The sequence below is a fragment of the Amblyomma americanum genome, chromosome 7 (assembly GCF_052857255.1).
Source record: "Amblyomma americanum isolate KBUSLIRL-KWMA chromosome 7, ASM5285725v1, whole genome shotgun sequence".
NCBI lineage: Eukaryota > Metazoa > Arthropoda > Arachnida > Ixodida > Ixodidae > Amblyomma > Amblyomma americanum.
The window spans coordinates 155356574-155381146 of NC_135503.1; the positions used below are offsets into that span (position 1 = coordinate 155356574).

The 24573-nt window shown below is 47.4% G+C and overlaps 3 protein-coding genes across 7 annotated transcripts in view; 2 read left to right on the forward strand and 1 right to left on the reverse strand.

The window, feature by feature from the left end:
- The first annotated feature begins 11683 nt into the window (after positions 1-11683).
- Positions 11684-15956, forward strand: LOC144096698 (uncharacterized). The gene is made up of 4 exons (XM_077629539.1): positions 11684-11790; positions 12869-13487; positions 14556-14662; positions 14898-15956. Exons 2-4 carry the CDS (start codon positions 12869-12871, stop codon positions 15954-15956), a joined length of 1785 nt encoding a protein of 594 aa, XP_077485665.1. The 5' UTR covers positions 11684-11790.
- An 82-nt stretch (positions 15957-16038) lies between these two features.
- On the reverse strand, positions 16039-19963 carry LOC144096699 (uncharacterized). Of its 3 annotated transcripts, XR_013306814.1 has the most exons (8): positions 19505-19958; positions 19132-19194; positions 18777-18842; positions 17799-17975; positions 17513-17572; positions 17374-17427; positions 16551-17316; positions 16041-16442 (listed from the first exon to the last, which is right to left on the reverse strand). XR_013306814.1 is itself a non-coding variant. In XM_077629540.1 (6 exons), the coding sequence occupies exons 1-6, from the start codon at positions 19529-19531 to the stop codon at positions 16855-16857; spliced, it is 969 nt and encodes a 322-aa protein (XP_077485666.1). In that variant the 5' UTR covers positions 19532-19959; the 3' UTR covers positions 16039-16854. The 3 variants fall into 3 exon arrangements, 2 of the variants coding, with proteins under 2 accessions (XP_077485666.1, XP_077485668.1); XM_077629540.1 differs by having other exon boundaries at positions 16039-17427; positions 17513-17575; positions 19505-19959; XM_077629542.1 differs by lacking the exon at positions 16041-16442 and having other exon boundaries at positions 17175-17575; positions 17799-17846; positions 17928-17975; positions 19505-19963.
- A 161-nt stretch (positions 19964-20124) lies between these two features.
- The window catches only part of Dg (Dystroglycan), a 46595-nt gene continuing 42146 nt past the window's right edge, over positions 20125-24573 (forward strand). Inside the window, exons 1-2 of one of the 3 annotated variants that reach the window (XM_077629544.1) lie at positions 20143-20262; positions 20449-20905. The gene's annotated coding sequence lies outside the window, so the exon portion shown is untranslated. Of the gene's footprint in view, positions 20263-20448; positions 20906-21104; positions 21125-24573 lie in introns of those variants that run through there. The other 2 variants (XM_077629543.1, XM_077629545.1) reach the window with 2 other exon arrangements.

Genomic DNA, 24573 nt, shown 5'->3' on the forward strand with positions numbered 1-24573 from the left:
TAAGTAAAATAAATATTGGCGCGACTGAGTTTCGGACCCGCGGCGGGGCGAAAAGAACAGCTTCGCTGGCATACTGAAGTATTTTTGCTGAACAATGCTAAATCACCAGCAATTTTTTTTCGGATTTGGCCAGGAACGAGGCCTGGATGGGCGCCATAGGTTCTTCCCTCAAGGGTGCTTGAGAGGCGAGCCGTCATGTGTGGTTAGGTCGGCTTCATTGAGTTCATGAAGGGTATTGTGTGCTCCCAGGCCAGTTTCTCGTTGGCTCTGAATTTAGGCACAACGCCGTTTGATATTCTTGCCAGATGAAGCCTGTTTCACACCCAAGCGAACATGCTAGCAAATCCTGCCGCCACGGCGGAAAAATCTATTTTGATTATTCCCGGAGGTGAGCGGCGAGATTCCAAATTGTAATTTTTCGCTGCAACACACCGCTCAGCCGCTTGCATTTGAGCCAGCCTTTAGTGTATCAATTTTTCTGCCCTTCTTCTTAAGTGGGACGAACGGGAAGGCGTATGCCGATGACGAAGGGACTTTGTGTAGGTTGTGCTCTTTCGCGGAACATTTGGACGCACGGAGCACGCTGTCAAGTGGCCGTTTTTGGCAAGAAATGGCGAGGGAAAGTTACGCCGTTGGAAGCACCTGCGTCAGGCTATTCTCAGGGCGCTCGAGGACATGTTTTTATTTATACTTGAGTGTTTATTCAAGCAATATTTAAAAATTTGATAATAAGTGCCTACTACTTAATTTCAACTAATTAATTAAACACGCAGACAATCTTTGTTGGGACAGCCTGGATACTTGTGTGAACCTTATTCAGAAAGCTTTTGGGGAAGAGGGGAGAACTAGGCGGCCTTTCACATCTGCTTCCAGGTGCGTAGCCAGGGGGGTGGCTTACGGGGCTTCAGCCCCCCCCCCCTCGAAATTTTTTCGTACTGTTATGCGCCGTCGACCAAAACTATCTTCGACGCTGGAAATCATGCTGGATTTTGCTTACAACGTCTTTTTCACGCTAGAAAAGACATTTCGGCGCGAACATTGCGAACTCGGGCTGTATTTCGAGGCAATTAGCGCCCATGCACCTGTAGTCACATAATGCAAGGAGCCCCATCCGAGCTCAAAGTTTCAAGGGAGTTTCGATGACGAGCAGGCTCGTCGCGGCATCTGGCGGCAGTCGCGGAATCTAAGGAGCACATGGATTTCAAAGAATAAATTTTACCAGCCGAAAAAAGACGAGGGACAAGAGGAGAACTACACAGGACAAGGCTGGACTAACAACTGTCATCTTTATTTTGCACATTCCTTCGAGTAGCCATCACGCATGCGCCAAGCCAAAGCAGACAACCACGTTTAATCGCCCAAAAAATCAATCTCTTTCGTTGTCAGCCCAATAGACGGAGAACTGACGCAAGCACCACCATGGTTGTATGCTTGCGTCAGTTCTCCGTCTATTGGGCCGACAACGAAAGAGATTGATTTTTTGGGCGATTAAACGTGGTTGTCTGCTTTGGCTTGGCGCATGCGTGATGGTTACTCAAAGGAATGTGCACAATAAAGATGTCAGTTGTTAGTCCAGCCTTGTCCTGTGTAGTTCTCCTCTTGTCCCTCGTCTTTTTTCGGCTGGTAAAATTTATTCTTCAACATGCCATACCAAGTGGCCACCATTCAGCCTTGCTGCATGAATTTCAGTTCCGAAACTTTATGGATATAAATTTCTCATAAACTTTGCCCTTTACATAGCGAAGCAGCAAGACAAACGCTAAGTAAAATTCTCTGTTCCTTCAAGACCATAAACGCGTAATTAGGAAAACGTATGACCATTCATTAGCCTTTAAAACCGCAGAAAATTTTGCCGTTTATTGTAACAGTTAGCATCATGATCAAAGTTATCATGCGAATACGAAAATTGCGAGGACATCAATGAGCAATTTGACCGACCTTGCCCATCGAAAGCCCGGCCCACACGGCGTTTCCCAACAAACACTCTGGATATTGGGTAGTTGGACCACCTGGGGATCTTTAACGTGTGCTGTGCGATGTCAGTGCACGTTAAAGATCCCCAGGTAGTCGAAATTATTGCGGAGCCCTCCACTACGACACCTCTTTCTTCCTTTCTTCTTGCACTACCTTCTTTATCCCTTCCCTTACGGCGCGGTTCAGGTGTCCGCCGATATGTGACAGATACTGCGCCATTTCCTTTCCACACAAAAAAAAACAATTCAATTTGTCGCATTGTCTGCGGCTTTCGTTTGTCCTTTTCTTGCCTTTTTTAGCTACATCCTTTTACTTCCTTTTTAAACCAGACCAATATATTTTTTTTTCGAGAAGTGTGCCATGAGGCATAAGTTGAAAAAAAAAAAAGGAAGGGGGGGAGGAATGCACGGGATTGAAAGTTAAAAGAAGGAGTGAAGACCCGTTGCGCTGAGTTAGTCGCAGAGGCTGCTAATGAAACGGTTGTTCATAGTCCACTTCACGTAGTCACTTTCGCGGTTCAACCGCAGGCCCACCTCCCTGAGGAGCCGTTTTCATATAGCAGCCGTCGCTGGGCACGCCCACAACAAGTGCCGCACATCACAAATGTCCGGTGCAGCGCTACAGTGAGGGCACCTGTCAGGTGCGGGCAGATCTTTGGCACGCCACCGATGACGGACAGATGCTGTCAGAGCCGCCCCTGCCCGAATCCGGCGCGCGGATACCTCCTACGGGTGAGAGGGTGCGAGCACGGAGGAATTAGAGCGCGTGTTCGCTGGCGCAGAACTTCGGAATCGGAAACATGGGACAGGAACGCATCTGGGGGAAGAGGGGTAGGTGGCGGATCGTCTGATGTATGAAGATGAGTCATAGCATCCGCTTGAATGTTATGTGGATCCTGGGCATGGCCGCGAATCTAGTGTATGCGCACAGGACATGGATACTTTGCGCAGAGCACATGAATTGATTGTGAAATCTGGAATGTCCGTCGAACAGCCTTAAGCTGTTTAAGGGCGGCGCGGGAGTCGGTGTAAATATGAACTGTATTGAATGTTGGAACGAGCGGAAGGGAAGCAATGGCATTATAAATGGCTTGAAGCTCCAATGCCAGAGGAGTGCACGTATCCGCAGTATACGTCGCGCGAGAGTTGAGATGCGGATGAGATGGACTATTCACAGCAGTAACTCCGCTCTCTGCAGAATGTGATGCATCCGTGTATAATATGCACCCTTCAGGTAGATACGCTCCTAATACCGACGGGGAAACAGTGGGGCGATTGTCAGGGAGCTGGCAACATGACCACGGAGGAAGTGTCTTTAAACGATGAAGTTGGAGAGACTGTTTTCGAGCTCTATTTGCCACCCGTTGGTCGATGAGTTCACTGAGTGTTTTAAGTTGGGCGAACTCCTGTAGCACAAGTATGGGTGTTAGACGAGGCAGATATGTTATGACGCGCTTAGCCTGACGATTGATAGCTTCAAGGGAGTCCCACTGTCTGCGGGTGAGGCGTTGAAATTGAGACGTTGAGACGTTGAAACCACACCAATACCCTTCTTTAATTTTGTGTGCAGAATGATTGTTGCCACTTTGCAGGCAGGTAAAATACACATTTTTGTATTGATTTCTGCATTATTACTCTATTATTCTATCCATATGGTACTGTCGCGACCACAGCATGGCCCAAATACATGTCACGATTTCTGCGATCATAGTTTTATTATTGCAGGATAGTCTGTCTTTATATATGCTAAAGGTTACAATCTGTGATAGCGCTACATGTTTATTTGGCTTGTGTGACATATTATATAGAGCAACTTAATTTAGGTATGTAAATTTATTAGAGAATATTGGTATATTTAAATATCTTCTTGCCATGTTTTGTGTATACATGCAGTGAACTTTATTCCCAGCGACGCTTTTTTGCCCCTTGTCAAGCTGTATCTTCGCATTTGTGATATTCCATTAATAATAATTGGTTTTGGGTGAAAGGAAATGGCGCAGTATCTGTCTCATATACCGGCGGACACCTAAACCGCGCCGGAAGAGAAGGGATGAAGTAGGGAGGTAAAGAAGAAATGAAGAAAGAGGTGCCGTAGTGGAGGGCTCCGGAAATAATTTCGACCACCTGGGGCACTGATATCGCAAAGCACACGGGCGCCTTAGCGTTTTGCCTCCACGAAAGCGCAGCCGCCTGATATTCCATTGTATATTTGCATTTCTAATGTATATTTTGCAGAACTCCTGCTTTTTATATGTGATCTCTGTTGCAACTATAATTTCGATGCAATTAGAATAGTCGACCTGTGACAGCTGCGCCCGCGCAAAACAATGGAACGAAGGACAGCGCCACTGAGATATTTTCCTGGCCATTGCATATGCACAAAATTGTAAATAAGGTTCTCGAATGGCAAAGATTGGTTAAAATATTTGTCATCAACTTGATTATTCATATCAACGACATGCACTACTTTGCCGGTTTCTAACTGGTATAGTTCTAAAATTCATGAAACATTTTCTGTACTTACTAAATAGACAAAAAATGGCACGGTTTTCGGGACATACGAATAAAGTCTTTTATGAAAAATACATTTTTTACTTGTCTGGACAGTGCGTAGCGTTCAAGAATTTGTTTCCAGCGTTTAATACGGAATAGTATTGGCAATGAAAGTGCAATTATGAATAATGTATTTCCTTCCTCTACAAATTCTATAAGGAGGAGGCCGTGCTGCAACATGAGCCCCCCTCGAACAAAATTTCTAGCTACGCCACTGTCTGCTTCGCAAAACACGGAGCTCGCGAGTTGAGTTGAGTTGAGTGGTTGTAAACTACCGGTGGGATTAGCCTTGCAGTTGCTGCCGGCAATTGCTCCACCGTAGCGACACTTAAATAGAAATCACAGAAACACTGTCCGCAAAAACCCAAATAGACACTCCTGAGGTCACCATGTGGGGGCCAAATCCGTGTCCTGCAGGTAAAGTAGAAGAAGGCGAGAAGCATGCCTTCTACTCGACTGGCTCCCGCGCGGGAAAACAATGTCCTGAAGAGAAATGTGAGGAACTCCTGCCTTCTTGAGGGATCCGAATAACACAGCCCGTTCCGCGTTGTACAAAGTACAGCACAAGAGGTAATGTTCTATGTCACCACACACACCACACGTTGAACACAATGGTGACAACGCTAGGCCAGTCTTATACATCCACGCCGGCGTACGAGCAGAATCCGTGCGAACGCGGTGCAGCAAAGTGGCTTGGTACCTTTTGAGACCCTTGGTCACACATGGCTGATGAGGAGAGCTCCACAAAGATCTGAAGTGGCACAACACATCTCTGAACATTTGCTTGACTTCATGAGGGACTCCATGTACTGGAATTCCGGAGAGAGCTGTATGGGCGAGGTTGTCTGCTATCTCGTTGCCTAAGACACCTATGTGCGAGGGCACCCATTGAAAACGTATAGAGAAGCCTTTGCAATGTAGATTCTGCACCAAACGTAGGGATCTAAGACTCAAGGCATCAGATGGGAACCCGTACTCTAACCTTTGAAGGCCAGATTTTGAATCCGTAATTATGACAGTAGGTTGAGGCGTACAACACCGTAGCTTCTTTAGAGCTGCCTCAATGGCAACGCTTTCGGCCATTGTGGAGGACACGACTTTAGCGAAACGAACAGACCAATCATACTTCAAAGACGGAATATGAAAAGCACCTGCACTAGATCCTCTGACCTTGTCCACAGAGCCGTCTGTAAACATTTGAAGATGACTGGCATATTCGGTCTCAAGATGTTCCAGTACGAGCGAACGCATTGCCGCTAAAGGAGAATTCCGCTTAGCGCGAAAGTGGGGAATTGTCAAGGATCAATCGAGGCTCGGAAAGGACCAAGGTGGCTTCAACGTCTTAGGTCATCTCGAAGGTCGAGACCCAGAGAACGAAGAGTATTTAAAGCCAAGTACGCCCGGGACTCAGATCTCTTTCGAAGGCGCTGTCGAAGCGCTCTCCCGGCAACAGTCTCTCTGAGGCGGCCAATTTGCAGCAAAAGTCTTTGTGAAGCGGCTAGCCGAAGAGGTTTCGATTGAGACTCATACAGTACTGCATTGTTTGGAGCAGCCTGCGGAACGCCGAGAGCCCTCCTTAGTCCCATTCTGTGCAAAACCTCAAGGCGTTCCAGCTGCGATACCGAGGGGGAAATTAAAGGGAGCTGGTACATTATGCGACTTGTCACCAGGGCATCGTGAAGCCTGATCATTGAAGCAGGATGGTTTCCCCATTGCTCACTAGCAACTCTAAGAAGCACATTGAGACGCGAAGATAGTGAAGCCACAATCGAGTCCGCAGCTCGTCACCACTGTAGACGTGAGTCAATAGTGACGCCCAAAAAACGTATGTGGTTAACCTGACGAAGGCAAGACTGATCAAGGTCTATGCTCAGCCGCGCATACTGTCGTCCCCTACCTGGAAACAGGACGAAGCAAGATTTTTCCACCGAGAAAGTCAACCCAACACCTTGAAGGTAACTTCTAACTGAAAGCACGGCCTGTCGCGCTAATAGAGCTAAGCGTTTTTGTTGATATCCGGTTAACCAAAGACAAATGTCGTCTGCATATATCGACATATGGACATGCCTACAATGTTTTTGCACTTTTGCGGGAAGACCAGCCATGACAACATTAAAGAGCGTTGGGGACAGGACACTACCCTGAGGTACCCCTCGCGATACCGCCCTTTCGGAGCTCATTGTACTGCCTAACCGCACTCGAAATTTACGATCACTGAGAAATGAGTGAATGAATCGCAGAAGATAGCCCTGTACGCCTATGACCTGCAGACTATTCAGTATTGAGCTCTGGAGGACGCTATCATAAGCCTTTGATACGTCTAGGAAAATAGCTAGTGTTGAAAGTCCAAAAGCACTCTGATGTTCAATGTGGCGTATCAAGTCCAGGACGCTATCTTGCGCGCTTAAACCTGTGCGGAATCCAGTCATGCATGTTGGTAGTGCCCTTCTATCCTCAAGCCACCAAGACAAACGCTTACTTGCCATCTTCTCCATGAGCTTAGCCACACACGACGTCAGCGATACAGGACGATACGAGGCCGCGTCTGTCATCTCTTTGCTGGCCTTCAGCAGTGGGACTACACAAGCCACCTTCCATGAAGGGGGAACGTCACCAGACTCCCACACTCGATTGAGATAGGTTAGGAGCATCTTCCGGTGTTCCAGAGGCAGGTTATGTAACATTTGATTGGTAATGCCGTCAGGACCTGGTGCACAGCGACGCCGCAGGCTGCGGAGCGCTGTCTGCAGTTCTCGAAGTGTGAACGGGGCGTCCATAACAAACGGAGACGTAGCAGGCAGAGCGCAGGGATGAATGCCTGGTCTGGAATTTACAAATGCATCCGCAAATTCCTCTGCCAAGCACACGAGATGTTTCTGCGTGCGCAATGCAAGCGCCTCGAAAGGTTTATTCGGACGAGCGCCACCAGCAAGACTGCCAACGACACGCCAAATTCTCGTTATCGGTGAGAAAACAGTCAAACTAGCGCAAAAGGATGCCCACTGGGACCTACAGTGCTTGTTCGCATGACGTCTAATGGCAGAGTTGAGCCTGTTGAATTTTTTTAAGGCTCTGTCGTCTTTCTTCCGCAACAGTTGTCGCTCCGCCCTTCTGCGCGCTGCGCAGAGGTTCCTGAGCTTTAAATCCGGAGTCGGAAAATGATCAGGTAGCTTGAGCGCCGTGGTAGCAGCCATCTTAGCATAAATCATTTTGTCTGTCACATCACCGGAAACACAGGCTAAGTGCTCCCTGTATTTGTCCCAATTAACAACATGGCAAATTTTAGGACCACGCAGATGGAAGTCGGCAGTAAACACAAATATCGGGTAGTGATCACTTCCCATTCGGTCAGCTCTAGTTGACCACTGCACACGGACGTCAGGTGAATGTAAGGTTAGGTCTATAGATGTGGGTGAGGTTGGAGGCCGAAAGAAAGTGGGACTTCCGTCATTGGCCACGCACAGGTCCAAACTGTCGATGACTTCTACAAGTTGGCGTCCGCGAGGATCTGTGTTCCTGTCACCCCAGGCACGGTGGTGGGCGTTGAAGTCACCGCAGATGATTCTGGGTGCTGGGCAGCGGTCACAAAGTTGCTGGAGGAACAAAGCCATATCGACCTTCTTCCGCGGGGACACGTATACTGATGCAATGCACAGAGTTCGGAAGGCGAGCCGAATCCTCACAGCCACTACCTCAATACTGTCGGTGCAAAGATCGGTGACGTTCAAAGCCACATGAGGAATCTCCCTTCGTATGTAAAGGGCGGCACTTCCTGCGGGAAAAGACCTTATGCTGCAATTCTTGTTGGCGACGTATCCCGGCAAAGACCTCCCGCTTGGCAAGCCAGCCTCCGAGAGGGCCAGTACTGGAACACAGGTCTCTTTCAAGAACAATTTTAGTTCTGCTAATCGACTTATAATCCCAGCGCAGTTTCATTGCATGATAAACGGCACTTTTCTAGGGTTTTTAGTTGCAACATGTTAAAGAAAACTAGCCATCTAGGAGTTGAAGTTCTCTGCGAAGGCGGTGATCAAGGTCTCAAAGGAAAGCACCAGCTGTATAAAGTTCTTCAAAGTGCCAGGCTGCATCGCTTGGCTATATGAACGCAGGACATCAAACAAAACGCGTAGAAGGTCGGAGAGAGTCCGGCTTTTGAGCTCCATATTTTGCTGCACGCACTGGCGCACCACTTCGACAAAAGACGGGGACTGGGACCCACTCTTGGCCACGGTAGCTGGTGCCTGCATCTCTTTTAAGGCAAGGGGATGTCGTCCATGTTGTCGAGTCTTGCTGTGATCTGGTCGCTGAGGAACATGGACACTTTTTGCAGAAGCAGATCGAACTGCCAGCTCACCCTCGGAGGCCGTTGCCGACTTGGTCGGATCAGGTCGTGAAGCGACGTCGCTTGCTACCACGTCCCGAGCTTCCGACTCGAGCGCAGGGAACTCTTCACTTCCATGTATCGGCTTCTCAGTAGGTTGTGGTTTGGGGCCACTAATGAAGGACTTGAGACGGTGTAAGGCGCTTACACGGAATGTGCAGCCACTGAAACTCGCTGGATGGTCACCTCCACAATTAGCGCAAGCAAAATCTGCCTTGCACTCTTTGTAATCATGGCCACCACCACACCGCTTGCAACGTTGATTTTTGTTGCAAACTCTCGCTACATGTCCAAAGCGTTGTCACCTGAAGCACCGGGGAGGAGTTTCAACGAACTCGTGGACTGCATGTTTGGTGAAACCAAGGTCAATTATTCCAGGGCGCTCGGTGTTGGGAGCAAACGTTAGCACAATAGAGTTTGTAGGCTTCGCTGCCATTGTTGTTCTCCAGGCTCCACCCGGCGCATTAACTGTCGCACGTGCAGAACTCCTTGCGGTTTCAAGTAGTCAAGAAGGGCACTTTCCGAATACCACACTGGTACTCCCCTTATAACACATGTGTTAGTCATGTAGGAGTGTGGCAACCGGGCTTGAACTCGTATGCCACCGATCTGAGAGCACCGCAGAAGAATGTCTACTTGCTCTTCCGTTGAGATATCTAGATGAAGAGCCCCTTGCGTTGTGAAGCGACTGCGAATCGGAGCAGATCTCAGTAGTGCTTTAATATCATCGAACAGGCTGATAGGGTTCCACTCTCTGAAGTCAACACCTTTCTCTTTTGGCTGAACTATCACTGGGATGCCGACTGTCCGGTGCTTCCGATGACTCACCACTTTGAAGCCATCGTTGTCCATTTCCGCCATGTCAGCCACTTCCTCGTCAAAGGCGACGATAGTTGAGTCGTCCCCACTGAGCGATGATGACGCACTGCACTGCTGGACGTCCCTGATGACTGGCAGATCCCCGCCATGTGATGTCATGGCCGCCTCCGCCCCACTGGGCTCCTTCGGATGGCGCTGTCCCTTTAAGGATACCGGCGCCGGAGCTGCCGTACCCTTCCCGTAGGGACAGTAGCGCCTTAAAGACGCGGCCGTCTTCCAAGGATGGAAATAACCTAGTTAATAACTAGAAAACAAGGCAAAATTGCTGAGCTGAGGTGACAACAGATCGAGCAGCGTCGTCTTCCCACGGAGCTCGCGAAAAAAGATATCGTCGCAGTTTTTGCACGCGATCTCAGACTACTGCGCTTTGGAGCTCACGAGTGCATTGCTTTCCTGTATGGCGTTTCTTGCGGGCAGCATTTTGCAAACCGGGCCGCGCTGTCTCAGTGGTTAGGGCGCTCGGCTACTGATCCGGAGTTCACGGGTTCGAACCCGACCGCGGCTGCTGCGTTTCGATGGAGGCGAAACGCTAAGGCGCCCGTGTGCTGCGCGATGCCAGTGCAAGTTAAAGATCTCCAGGTCGTTGTTGATGTTGTTGCCTTCGTGATATGGCACATACCCACCTCGGGGGATTGGCCAGGGTTCGGGGGGGGGGGGGGGGGGGCACAGAATAGGTTGAACTGGTGCCAAGCTATTGATTGTGTCTTGGGTGAAATTTCAGAGGAATTAAAAAGCAAAGGAAAAAACAAAATATCGGGAGAGAATATCTGAGAATTAAATATATTAAAATACCCAAGCGCTCTTTTCAATGCTGTAATTTTGGAAACAATTAGCAACGGAATCTGCCGGTAGCTGTTATGTGATTGCGGAGGTATTCGCACAAACTTGATGCAATGCAAAACCGCTGGCGCTCGCGCCGAAAGAGAGGAGGAGGGGAACTGACAAAATGAGTCCCAACTTTGTGTTGTGTCCCCTGTGCTGTGTCCCCTTCTTTCGTTCTGTTCTGTGCAACCAGTGTTCTTTTCTAACGGCCACTTGCCCCTCTTCGCGCGCCGTCGCAAGATGCCCCCCACGGCGGGCCCCCGCGCCCTCTTGTTCTGGGAAGCCACTCCCTCGTGTGGACGCCTCACCGTCCCCTCTGTCCTTCGGGCGGCCAGTTCGGCTTCCGCCTCGGTCGACGCTGGTCGCACCCTCTTTAGTGGTAAATAAACAGTGTGAAATTACCGCGTGTCTTCTGCTGCATTGAGAACAACTACTAGACACGACACTTTGTAATGGGAATTTCTAAGTGTGCTCTCCTGTGATGTGCCAACCTCCGGCAAGAGGGTAGGAAATGCTCCAATGTTTCGACTTCACCACAAGCCGCACAAAGGTTTGTGCACGGGTTTGTGGGACTGAACCCGCATCTACATAAGTAAAGATTGAAACGGGGAATCCTGCACCTAATGAGTGTCATCGCTACCTCACACTGCCGGGTTTTACATGCACGAAGCTTCCAGGTGGTCGAAATTATTCCGGAGCCCTCCACTACGGCACCTCTTTCTTCAATCTTCTTTCGCTCCCTTCTTTATCCCTTCCCTTACGGCGCGGTTCGTGTGTCCACCGAGATATGTGAGAGTATTGCTGCGCCATTTCCTTTCCCCAAAAACCAATTTTCATTTTTCATTTTTCATATTTCTTCTATGTGGAGCTTATACACGATTTCAGTTTCGATACCTGGGGGCTGCCATATTGCTAGACCCCAGCGCCGCGTAGCGGCGCTGCCGCTACGGGCTGTTACTTTTGGCTTCGGCTGCTTGGGCTGCGCTGCGTCTCAGCGTGTGTTGGAGTGCAGCTCGTCGTTCTGCCGGCACCCGCTCGCAAAATAAATCTGCCGAAACGTGGCAGTGGTGAGCTTGAAGCCGTATACCTGTGCATTTTGAATGGCGCAAGCGGCTTGAAGCGCTGGTGGTCAAGGGAACCAACCGGCCGTTATTGCATCGACGGAGCAAACGATCACGATCGGTGAGTGTGTGTGCTACATACTACTAAAATGCTGAATAACCGTAGTAAACAAATAAATATTGTTTTTTAACGGCTGCCTAGCGTGTTACAGCCTTTGTAAGTTACCGCGGGCCACCTGACACTCAGCGGAATGAAGAACCGGCAGTCCGCTGACAGCGGCGTCGTCGGAGATCCGCGCTGCCTTCTGCCACCGATGGGCTGGCGTTCCGAACTTGCTCGCGAGGGCTCCGGCAATTCCGCACAGTTCATATTTGGCCGCATCTGACGTGTACAGTACGTTCTACTACATGTAAATCCTTAGAATTAGCTTCGTCAGTACGCGTGCTCTTTCCCGTTGTCGGCCGCGTCCCACATAGCCACACCACCGCAATGTGGAACTCGCTCGGTGCGTCACGAAACAGAAAGTTGAAAAGAACGAGATAGGTAGACCCTTCACGCCTCGTACGTAGGCTGCACGAGCGCACGCAGCCGTGAGCGCGCAATTTGATTATGTGCGAGGCAGTGTTAGTTGATAGTCTGCCCAGTTGCCGAAATATGTGTAAGGTCGCCAACTCCTGTTGCCTCAGAGTATTTTGCGCAACTATATGTGCCGCCGCGGTGGCTGAGTGGTTACGGCGCTCAGCTGCCGGCCCGAAAGACGCGGGTTCGATCCCGGCCGCGGCGGTCGAATATCGATGGAGGCGAAATTCTAGAGGCCCGTGTACTGTACTGTGCGATGTCAGTGCACGTTAAAGAACCCCGGGTGGTCGAAATTTCCGGAGCCCTTCACTACGGCGTCTCTCATAGCCTGAGTCGCTTTGGGACGTTAAACCCCCATAAACCAAACCAACTATATTATATGTGCTTTGCGATTGGACTTGTGTGCCTTGTATTCGGGCAGTTAACCAGCATTATCGCGTGTTTTGCACTGCTCAAATTTCAAGAAGGCAAAAACAACTGTGGGATCCATATTATGGCAGCACTACAGTGAACTCATGATCGTACATATCTCAAGAGCTGTAGCGCCCAATGCACTTTTGCCGGCCTTTGGAGGTATGTTTATTTTAATGTCCTTTGCATGCCGTCTTTTTTTTTGCAGATGGTGACACCCATGCTCATCCCCTGCTCGTGCAGCAGGACAGATGACACCAAACTCTGGCCAAGCATAACAAGCGCTCATATTAGATCAAAGGCCTGTGATCTTAAAGAGGCAGAGGCGTACAAAAGCCTGGACTCTTATAACCAGCTGCAGTGCGGTTTGGTGGGCCGGGTGCTGAGTCACGAAGCAGCTGCTGATATTGTGTATGTGAAGGCCGATGTGCGACCCTCTCAGGCAGTAAACAAAATACCATGGTCGCCATGGGCCTGTGTGCGGAAGAATGGTCAAGTGGTGACTGCTGGTTGTTCTTGCATGGCCGGAAAAGCACGTGTTTGTAGCCATATTGGTGCCCTGTTGTGGAAGCTAGATATGGGCATCCAGCTAGGCATCACTGGCATCTCATGTACCGACAAGGCGGCAGCTTGGAATCGGGGCACAAAGAGAAATGTTGAGCCGGCCCTTCTCAATTCCATGTCCTTCAATCTTAAGAGGTCAACGGTGGACCCCGCAAGCATGCAGCACCCAAGGCCGACCCGAAAGGTCAAGCATTTTGCAAGCAAAGAAGAACTCGCAGACCACATCAAGAAGTCACCTTATGGCGAGCTCTTCAGTATTCCTGGTGAGTATTGCTGAGATGACACACATCTATTAAACAAGCTGGTTGCCCGTGTAGTAATATGAGTGTGCTTTGCTGGTATTCACTGTCAGGTAACATTGTCACTTGCTGCATATAGTACGAGTAAGGCTCTACAACAAGGAAGTGGCAAGTGATCAAAGTCATTAGTTTCTAGAAGTTCAGTTGCACAATGAGGACCATGGACACTAATGAGTGAAAACTAATCTAAGATATAGAGCTTATGTACTTTATATGGATTGCACATGCAGCTCATTTTGGAAGCCAGTCATTTTTGCAGACAGAGGAGAAAACAATTTTCATATGTTGAAGATATTTCACATTCCAAGAAAAATATGTTTGCAAGCATATGTGAATGAGAAAAATCATGAACCTGTTTGAATTCTGTGGAATGGCTGGCTGGACGACAAATTTTCTTATTGTCGGTAACACAGAACACGAATAATGGAATCTTCATTTCTTTCCAAGGGAAGAGAAGCCATTTTTGAGAACTCCGGCTCATAAGAAAAAAATTTGCTCATGTACATGTGTACATGAGCAAATTTTTCTATCTGGAAGAGAATGAATGCTGCTTTTAATGTAAAAAAAGTTCACCGCTGTATGTGTTTAGTCCCGTTTTGCAGTGCTCCTTATGAAAGAGATGATTGCTTTCTAAGTTAGAGCTGCATATTCAGTGCAGTTATGTGCTGCGAGTATAAACTGAAATGGAACACTGTAAGGAGCAAAATATAGTGTAAGTGCAAAAGGGATCAATATCTTTGAGTGTTAGTTTGAGGAAAGATTTTGCCAAGCATTGACAAGTCCTCGGAGCACATGTGCTAGCCACGTATGAAAAATTTTCATTGTAGAACATATTTTCTACTTTTTTGATGAATGCAGTTGCAAGTGATCACTGGGCTGATCCATCCATTTATTCACTCTTGTCCTGATTGCACTGTCATATTTTTGAAAATGAAGGTAGTACATTGACTGTAATATGTAGGTGCGAGTTTGAGTGCCTTTCATCGAATGAAATTGGCTGTTATGCATTGTGGTGATGCTTTTCATTTGCAGGCACCCTCCTCCACAACACATTGACGACGACGAGAAGGGAGATTCAGCAACCTTCTCAGGCACCAGCAAGTGTCCAGAGGCAACAAGCGACACATCACTCAGAGAAGGTAGCGACAAAAATGCATAAGCCTTTGTCACGCATGAACATAACTTGACTTATTTATCTTGAATTGGAGTGAGTTTTAGGAATGACCTGAACCCACAGCCATGCTCAATGTAATCTTGCTGACAAGGCAGTGTTGCTGCCCTTTTATTGTTGCTTAAACTGTTATAGTCAGACGACTTAACATCTTTGCCCTTAATAAAAATTTATGACTAGACTAATGAGGACATTTTTTTCAGGTTGCCTTCCAGTCACCGAAGTGCAAAGAAAGGCAGCTGAACAAAGTGGAGCCACCAGTGGACGACTTCGAAATTACTCTCGAAAGACCTCTGTGCAACCTCAACTTCGGAAAGCTGCTTGGAAGTGAGCGAGCAGTGGATAAGCTCAGCCTTACCATGACCTCTGCAAAAAAAATTGAAGCTGCCACAAGGGAGCAAAGAAACTGTGCCGAGTGGTTTTCCCACCGCAAGGGCAGCATAACTGCTTCATTGTTCAAAGATGTTTGCCGTTCCAAACGGCTGAATTGCGAGTCATTAATGAAGAGAATACTTAATGACAACTGCATTACCAGCCTTGCCATGCAGTATGGCATAAATTATGAGCAGTTAGCGAAACAGCGTGCTCTTGCTGCTTTTCAAACAAAGCATACAAATTGCAGACTCGAAGATTGTGGTTTGATGATTCATCCAAGGTATCCGTATCTTGGGTGTAGTCCAGACAGTTTGCTTGTCTGCGATTGCCACCCCCCAGCACTTTTAGAGGTTAAATGCCTATATAGCTTGCGGCATGTACAGTACTCACGGATTGAAATAGGACATTCGGAGCGCGTGGCCGTCGCTTCATGGAGCGCCGCCCGTAGATGCTCATGGAACCAAGGTGGTGCATTGTGGTATGGCGCGAGGGGGAGAACATCTACAAAGCAGAATTGTTCCTTCCAGTCGCCAACGAGCCGGCCTGTGGTTTACCACATGCCTGCGTGGCACTGCAAGGCTTGCGCTTCGAATGTCCTATTTCAATCCGTGAGTACTGTACATCCGGACGAATTAATTAAGGAGGGGCAATGCAAGGCAGATTTTTGCTTAGATTCTGCAGGTGTACTAAAGGCAGCACATAAATACTACTACCAAGTTCAGGCACAGCTGCACCTGAACCTGGTAGGGAGCACTGTTTGCTACCTGTACTTGCATGTAGACCAAGGGGGAGCATTGATTCCAGTCAAGAGAGATGAAGGATTCATGGAAACCCACATTAATAATCTTGAAAGCTTTTTTGAGAGCATAATATTGCCTAGGCTGTGAAGGGAGTCGGTTGGTAAATTTACGAGGACAACTTAAGTCTCAGCTGGATGATGCCTTTATGGTGCAGTGGATATAACCAAGGCTGATGATGCACAGCAGGAACTTCCTCCTCCTTGCACAGCTGTCTCCTGAAGATGCAGCGGCTATAGAGTGCACTGTTAGTGATGCCTGTGTTCTGCATTTTTTGCTTTCTTAGAGTGTTAATCGCACGTTAGCATTTGAAATAAATGAGTCAAGCCCTAACAATATTGGGATTGAAGCTGAACCTTTATTGTTCTTGCTGCTCTTTGATCAGAGGGCCCTTCAGATTGCACAGGCCAGCACAAACGAAAACAATCGTGTTGATATGCTTCCTTGACTTTATAGGCAAAGCCTGCTTAAAAATTCGATAAGTCTTTATCCGATTGATAGCGCGTTCCACATGGATGTGCAGTGAAGCAATTCGCCTGGTTTTTGTCACTTCTTGTTCAGACAGTTGACTCTTTCCTAAAAGACAACAAATATGAGCATTTCAAACCCAGAAAGACAACAAATATGAGCATTTCAAACCCAGAGGTGCATGAAAGCTTGCAATGTAGAGAACAGTCTACATACCTCTGGTAAAGGCCGGCACATTCATGCGGATTCCTTGTGCTTCAAGATGTGGCTCAAGCTTGAATCCTCGATCTGCCATAATTTCATCGCCTGGCAGTAAATAGTCCTCCACGCCACATGTCCGAACTATGTATTTATCGGAGGCCCTTCCACCATATACATCTGACACAAACATGATTAGCCCGTTGGGCGCTATGACTGTCAAAAACTTGATAGTATTTGACCCTTTGTATGCACTGTAGCTCTGTGCCCTTGCCATTAATTTCTTGGGTCTTTGCAACCACGCCTCAGTGCAGTCAAATATTCATGTTGTGCGGTCGTAGCCATTCTTCACAAAGGTATACGGCATACTGTCATAAACTACTGACCGAGGCAGCCACACCACTATGTCTTCCATTACTTTAGCCAAGGTGGACATCATACTTGAGAATATTGTTGACACTGTCGCAATTGAAATGCCGAATCTTCTTGCAAGGTCCCCACAGAGGAGCCCAAGTCTTAGTCTCATAAGTGTGAGCAACAGCTGTTGTTCTAAACTCAATATTCCCCCTACTTTTGTGCCATTGGCCCTCAGTAAAAGAATGAGCTTATTAAAAGCATCAAACGGGAGGCCAGTGTAGAAGTGTACGTCTTGTGGCGTTAAGTACTGAAAATGAATGCTTCTAATTGTAAGAGGAGTGTTTGAACTGTCTTTTGTGTCTGCATATGTGTGGTCTTGGACTGGTTCCTCCAATTCCCACTGTGTAGAGTTGTCTTTCTTCTCCACCTGAAATAATAAACAATCTTGTATCTTGTTTTGAGGATCCATTTTCTTATAAATTACCTTCATTTCTGTTTCTTCCCATGACAAACTGCTGTTGTGTTGGTCAGCGGCCATCTATCGGAGAAATACAGGAAAAGAAAAACACGAAGGCAATGCAGGTTGTCTTGGTTGGAAATGTGAACTTTGTATGAGCACTCACAGTTGTTTCTTCAAAGCTAGCGTCCAGGCGAGACGAAGCAGCATCAGTTTTCAATGAGACCTGCTAGAAAAAAACAGGCAACATCAGAAACGACAGTCTGGAAGCTCGGACAGTATGCAAGCTTATATCCAGTTTACTGCTGCATAGCAAGCTCGTGTTTGGAAATTAATACAGATTTGATAGTTTTAGCCATGAGAGTCTAACAACTTGCTGGCAGACAAACACAAGAATGGCAAAAATGGCCTATTTCAGTATGTAGTGGACCTGTATGTGCATGCATGCTTACATCTAGTTTGTTGCTGGTTGCAAAGGCATCTTGAACATTGCTGATAACCTGTAAAAGAAAGTGCAACAGATGGCTGCAATTTAGCTTCAGCAACAAAGGAATGATGAGAGCATGCATAGTTACACTCACTCCGTGGCTGAAAGGCAGGCTGACCGAGTGATGTCCGATACAAACAACCTGCCAACAGAGAAGTACATTAGCTGTGAGTCTACTTTCTCAGCACATTGCAAAGCATCAAATAGTGAATGCACACTAACACTGTGTTTGCTGATTGAGGACAGGCTTGCTGTGGAATCTTGTGTGTTGGATGAGACATGTTATGAAACAGTGCAAATAACCCTGATCTCAAATTATCTAGCATGTGATGATGCTTAACAAACTTCTCCGTACAATAACTCTGCCTTCACTAAAACAGTCATAGCTTGTTGAGACTGGTTCAGTGCAAATGACATGACAAATGCATCACACCTTTTGTGTGCCATACGTGAGTGTGCTGCTCCAGACGTCACTCTGCATAGGGCCTCTTGCATGCTCAAATATTTTGGGAAAATTTCCCTCACAGTGCTACACTCTGTTTAGGCAACAAATTGCACAATACGCAAAATCATGAGCTCTGAAAGCCAGTGCACCACACAATTTCTTTTCTCTGCTTTACATGGTGGCATCAGCATAGATACGTGCGTAAAGCCATCTGCCTGCCAATGTATAACTGCATATGGTACTTGATGCCTTTGTTGCACTGTATGATCTTTCTAGAAGACTCGCGTTTGTGAAATTGCTGTTCTGCATTTTTTTTGTACAAGAGTCTCATTTCTTTCTCGAATTTCACAGCTGTGCATTCGTCTGAACCGAATGTTTGAGACTGCTGTGTTTTTATTGCTTTGAAACACCTTGCCACCTGTCCGTATTTCAGCCCGCTCCTGTAGAATCCCGATAAATGTTCACAATATTGTGAAATAATAAATGCGCATTTCTTACATTGTGCGGTGGCGTCTGCTGAACTGCATCAGATGCTTCGGACTCGTCACTTGGGCTTTCTTGTCTCTAAAATGCGAAACAAGTGTAACGTGAGCAACAGCTAGCAAGACAGCAATGTGGGCTAGTTGGTTGTACATTTGATGGGAATAACGCGTAACACAAGGAAAAACAACAACTGAAACGACGGCGCTTGGACTTTGATGGGAATAACCCGCTACACGAGTAAAAACGACAACTAAACGAGGGCGCTTGTCCAAGCGTCGTCGTTTCAGTTGTTTTTCCTTGTGTAGCGCGTTATTCCCATCAAATGTAACGTGAGTTCCAGCATTTCCATGTACAGACTCAACAATCTGACCTTTCGTTTGACAGGTGGTGGACCACGGTCATCGCGCATCAGGCGTCTGCGGCCGTGGATGACCTGAAACAATTATTATTTCCATTAACGGAAATAAAAAGCGCTCCTGTACATCTCATATGGCGGTGGTGAAGTTGTGAAGCTGCACATTTACGTTATCGACAACGTTTTAAGTTCAATCTGTGGCCAACCAGCGCATATCGCACCGCTGTCGCTAAACGTGCCCGGTGATGGAGCAAGCAATGGAAAAAAAAAAGTGACAAATGCTGTCCGTGCTTTTACGCACGCAAAATGCAGCATAATAAACATTTAAAGCTCTGCAGCATGCAAATTGCATGTTTACAATACGTAAAACGACAATAATTGTACTCGCCTTTCGCTCGTAGCCGAGATTCAGCATGGGCAGTGGGTTTTGCTCCGTTCGCTTGCCATCGACGAAATGCAGGGAACAGACGCACGAGTTTGTAGTTGGGGAAAGTCCTTTCTGTTAACCAGCGACTTCCACTGACGATTCAACTCGGGATCGACGGGAAATCGGTGCAACATGAACATGTCACACCCGCACTGAGACCTGGACACAGCATGCTTGGCGCAAGTGCGATCGGCGATGTTTTTCCTTTTACGCTGGTTGTTGCCACAGCCGACGACTACGCAGTGCTGACCAGATGAAGTTCGCGCCGAGTACGGCATCGCGGCATTAGTTGCGAAGGGCGAGAAAATCACGATAAGGTGCGGATATCTGTGAACAAGCTACGCCGAGAAGGCAAGAGCCGGCGATGTAACAGCCCGCAGCCAGTTGGCCACCGTGGCAGGCTGGAGAAGCGCGCGGTTCGAGAGTATTTTCTCCCTCTCCCAGCAGCCCTCGGTAAAAGGTAAAATCGTGTATACAGGAACACTACTCTCTCCACGCGGCCAGCGCCTCCCAGCGCAAGCGGCGGCATGAGCGGATGATTGGTGTGTCTTTTCTCCGCGGAGTGGGGCCGCTGTCGATCTCGCCGCAGAAACGGGGACCTCTTCCGGTCTTCCCTGACGCCCGCCGTCACCATCACCGCGGCGGCTCGTGCTTGTCTATGTAACGTGCCGCTTGAGCCACCGCTTCATGGCGGATCGAACGGATTGAGGAAGCAGCGGGTGAGTGTTACATAGACCTCCTAGAACGTATAGACAGCCGCACGCGAAGCGCGCGCTGCTCTCGCGCGAGCCGCACCGACGCCGCTGCCGCCCTCGGCAGTGCCTCGGCATGCGGGTTAGGCTTGCTTCTAGCTTTGAGTCGATCGGTTTTTGAATTCCAGCCTATGTGCTCTCTGCCCGCCGCAGAGTTTGGCGGTTCCGGGGAAGCCGTGCACTGCGGCGGCGACTTCTCGGGATCGCGGCTGCGAATGACCTCGGCCGCTAGGAATGCCCGGCGAGGCAGGCACCGCGAGGGGAGGCGCCGCCTCGTAACCCGAGGCCGCGTTCGCCAGCTGCTCTCTTCCCGCAGCCTAGCCTGCAGTGCAGCCACGGAATAAACAGTCGGGGGCGGACGAGGCGTGGGCGCGGGGCCGGAAGATCTCGACATGGCGGAGCATGCTCCTCTCAGTCGAGCCGCGCCTCTTTTTATCGCGGCCGATACCGCGGCGACAGCAAGCACTGCAGCTCTGCCTGCGCCTTTCTTTGTTGTTGTTTCGGGGTCTCAGCACTTACCTTCTGATGACAACGTACGTACGTGATTCTGAACACGTGTTCAAGCTGAAGCGACCGGCCTGCAAGAGTGCGTGAGCTTTCTGCTTCGTAGGTAAGTCCGGACCCCCCAACCGTGAGGGCTCCTCAGTAGAGTTGTTGGCTGGCTTGACTGCACATCCTCAGCTCCATAGCATTGTCAGAGCGTAGTGTGCACACATTTCACGAGTTTTCCACACTCGGTACAAGGATTGAGCCAGGTGGGAATTTAGCTATGTCTCCGTTCTACGCTTGGATCCTCCTTTGAAGCATCTTTTCTCGTGACTCGGCAGAGGTAAAGTATCAGACAGTCCATTCGAATAGCAAAGTTATGTTCTCATGCTAAATTCAAATGATTCCAGCAGCTTGGTACTGGAAAGGATTGCATAAAAAACGTTTCGGACGAACTTTTTCAGCCATTGTGACTGCCGTCGGTCGAGTTAGAAATCTCGTGCAGCGGTGCTGTAGGTGTTGCAAATATCAATTTTGCAAAGTTTTTCCAACATAAAACGTTGATGCTGGGGTTGGTTACCAGTAACTGAATACTAAGCAGAACGGCTGTTGTACTGTCTTCCCCAGTGTGTGCATCACTTTGCCTGTGGCAGCAGCAGCAAGTTGAGTAGTGATGAGAGCATTGCTCTCACCTTATCTTTGAGCATCCACCGTCAGGCCTAGTGCTCTGCAAGAGCACCGTCTTGACCTAAGGGAAATAGGGAGGTCAAAGACCAGCCTTAGCACCTTAGCTTTCTTGTGCATGGTAATGCAAGTCATTGAACTGTCTATTCCTGTGCATTTTGGTTTGGTTTTGTTTTGTTTTCAATGATGTAGGGCTGCCCTTGTGGGAGGGAGGTTTTTGCTTGCTCCTTGTTAGAGCTGTTAACTGCTAACCTATAACACTGCAGTAACCTATAGTCATAGGCTTATCATGGGTGCACTGCACCAGACAGCATGCTTGAGGTTGTTCTCCTTGAGGGCTCACAAATGCACACAAAGCAGCCCACCAGCTCTTGAAGCTTTTCCAGCCCTTACAGGCCAGGTTAGCGCTGAAGACCCCATGCACAGGGCACTTCATAATGGGGGCATTCATGCAAACAAACCAAAACCTGTTACACTTAATGGTTGAACTAGACTGTCAGTTTGGTGCGGCACTTGTGTTTCATTTCCTTCCGTCGTTCTTGTCTTGTTTGCGCTGTTTTTAAAATGAGTACATACCAACTTGCCCAGGCTTCTACATTGGTCAGTTTTAAGTTGCAAAAAATTGAAATGCGCACTTGATGACATCGATTTCCTGGTGGAGGCGGTAAAATTACTGAACTGAACATCCAGCCTGGAGTGGTTGGCTGGTATGGGGAGACATGAGTGCAGCTTTTGTGACATACACAGTTTCGTACATTGCAAAATCGCAGCTTTTTCCAAGTCTGCGTTTAAGTGAGGCACTGATTTCTTCATTTTACTTGAATTTGGCATCCTTAACCTTGCAGATAGTGGTTTTTGTGCTAACTAGCGAATGCGGCAAAAGATGTTTTACGGAAAGATGTTTTACAGTAAGCTTGGTAACATGTGGTAGCGTGTCCACCAATTTCTTGACAGATTTTGCTGCCAGTACTAATGCCTGTTTTTTTCTTTTGGATTTTTTGCGTCATTGCATCTTCAAAACATGAAATGATTCTGTGATCTCTAGGCGGTTGAGTTCGTAAATCCTGGTGGTGCTATATTACAGCTCCCAACTACTTTTGCGACAGCTTGTAGTAAATTCTGTATGTGCATGTAAAATATTACCCTCTGATGTTTTCCATAGGAAAATTAAGATTAGCTTTCGAAAGGCCTGGGTATGCTATTTAGGCCAAAAAATATTTCTTTTAAGTCAGAATGATAAATGGCTCCTGAAAGGGATACATTGCCTGATTTAGGAGGAAAGAGCCAGACTTGTTTCTGGTTTTTCTTTTTGATTTCTTTCATTTTTATTTCCTAATATACCCACAGTGCTGTGAGGCATTATAGGGGGGGGGGGGGGGGGGAAGGGGGTCATTAGCAAATTTATGCTACTTTTCATAGTTCTACAGAGCAGACAATGGAAGAGAAATGAGGTGCTCATTATGACATCTTTATATATTTGTGGTTTTGATCAGTGGGTAATAATAGTGTATTTTATCGCTGAAAAGTAATTGATTAGAAAGTAGAAGGAAAAACATCCAGATGCAGCTGGATGTTTTGCGCCACATTTTGTGCCCGGTGCTCTACCAACTGAACTATGGCAGCGGCTATCCCATTTTCAGCTTTGGGAAGCATTTACGTTGCATGTAACCTAACCTAGCCTTGCACCAGTGGCATGTGCTTGCATTTTCTTCTACTTTCTGGTCAGTCAACTTTCAGCCATAACAAAGTTGCATAATTGTATTAAAATCTTCATTCTTTCCACGAATAATAGAATAATAGAATTCGCTGCCAGATGGAACAGTCTCAGCACCTGATTTTTAATCTGCCATATATAGAGAGCATCATATCACTCGATTTATTTCCTACTTCCATCATTCTGCTTTTCAGACTTTGTAACATATTTTGCAATTCTCTTGGAATGTGTTGTCTTTAGCTTTCAGTTACAATAATAGTTGTTTGTATTTTCATTTTATAACTGATTTGTTTTTTTGTTTATGCTCTTCTTTGTGCCTTGGTGTTTGTAAATGGCCCCCCGATGATAATGCTCAATGGGCACTGTAGGTATATGTAATAAATAAATAAAATAATTACGCTATTTTTATTATAAAAAAAAGATAGAAATGCATCCCTGTGTTGCTTGGTTTCGGTGACTATTTGCTTCCATAATACGTATGTCATAGTGAGCCCCTCATTTTTCTTCCCTTGTCTGCTCAGTAGCCTAACGAGGGCCTTGGTTCTGGCAGTCTTGACGCCATAGGTAGTGTAAGAGGGCTCTCGGGCAGTGTCCGCCCTCCCCATTCAATCCATGTTCCAAATGACAGTCGTGGTAATACAGGACTTACTGCATCCGCCACTATGGATGACGGTGGCACTGATGAACAAAGGTTAGGTTACACACAACTTAGATGCTCCTGAAAGTAGAGGACACGACAGGAGCTGCCGTAGCTCGGTTGGTAGAGCAGCAGATGCAAAATTTGGAGGTCATTATTTCGGATCCCACCGGTGGCGTGTGGTTGTTTTCCTTCTGTTTTGTACTCATCTGTCAGCAGTACAATTATTACACTATTAGTTTCCCACTGATCAACACCACGAATACAAAATAAAAAATAGAAACACTCAAGACTTTGAATTTATTTTATTTGTTTATGTAATGCTCATTTACATACTAAATTTTATATTATTATCATTTTTATTTTTCAATGTTCAAAGGCTGATGCAAACTGTCATGTTGTGGTGACGACACTCCAGCAGTTGGGGAGACAATGAAAAGGCTTCCAAATGAAACTCTTTAAAGGGCTGACTCCCGCCCACTAAGAACTGAATGATTCGGCGGCAGCAATAGTCACAAGTGTGCTGGTCGTCATCGAACTGAATGCATGCAGTTCTTCGCCGCGCTTAATTTAAAGCTGGCAAAGAACCTTCGAGATAAAGAACCAACAGCAACTACAGCAATCCTGAAAAATGTGGAAGCATTTGTACGTGGCCACGATCAATGAAGATAAGTTTGGTTGCATCCAGGATTACAAAACAAAATGGTTAAGCTGTGTGCCCGGGATTTTGAATTTGAACGATCAAACGGTGCAAAGA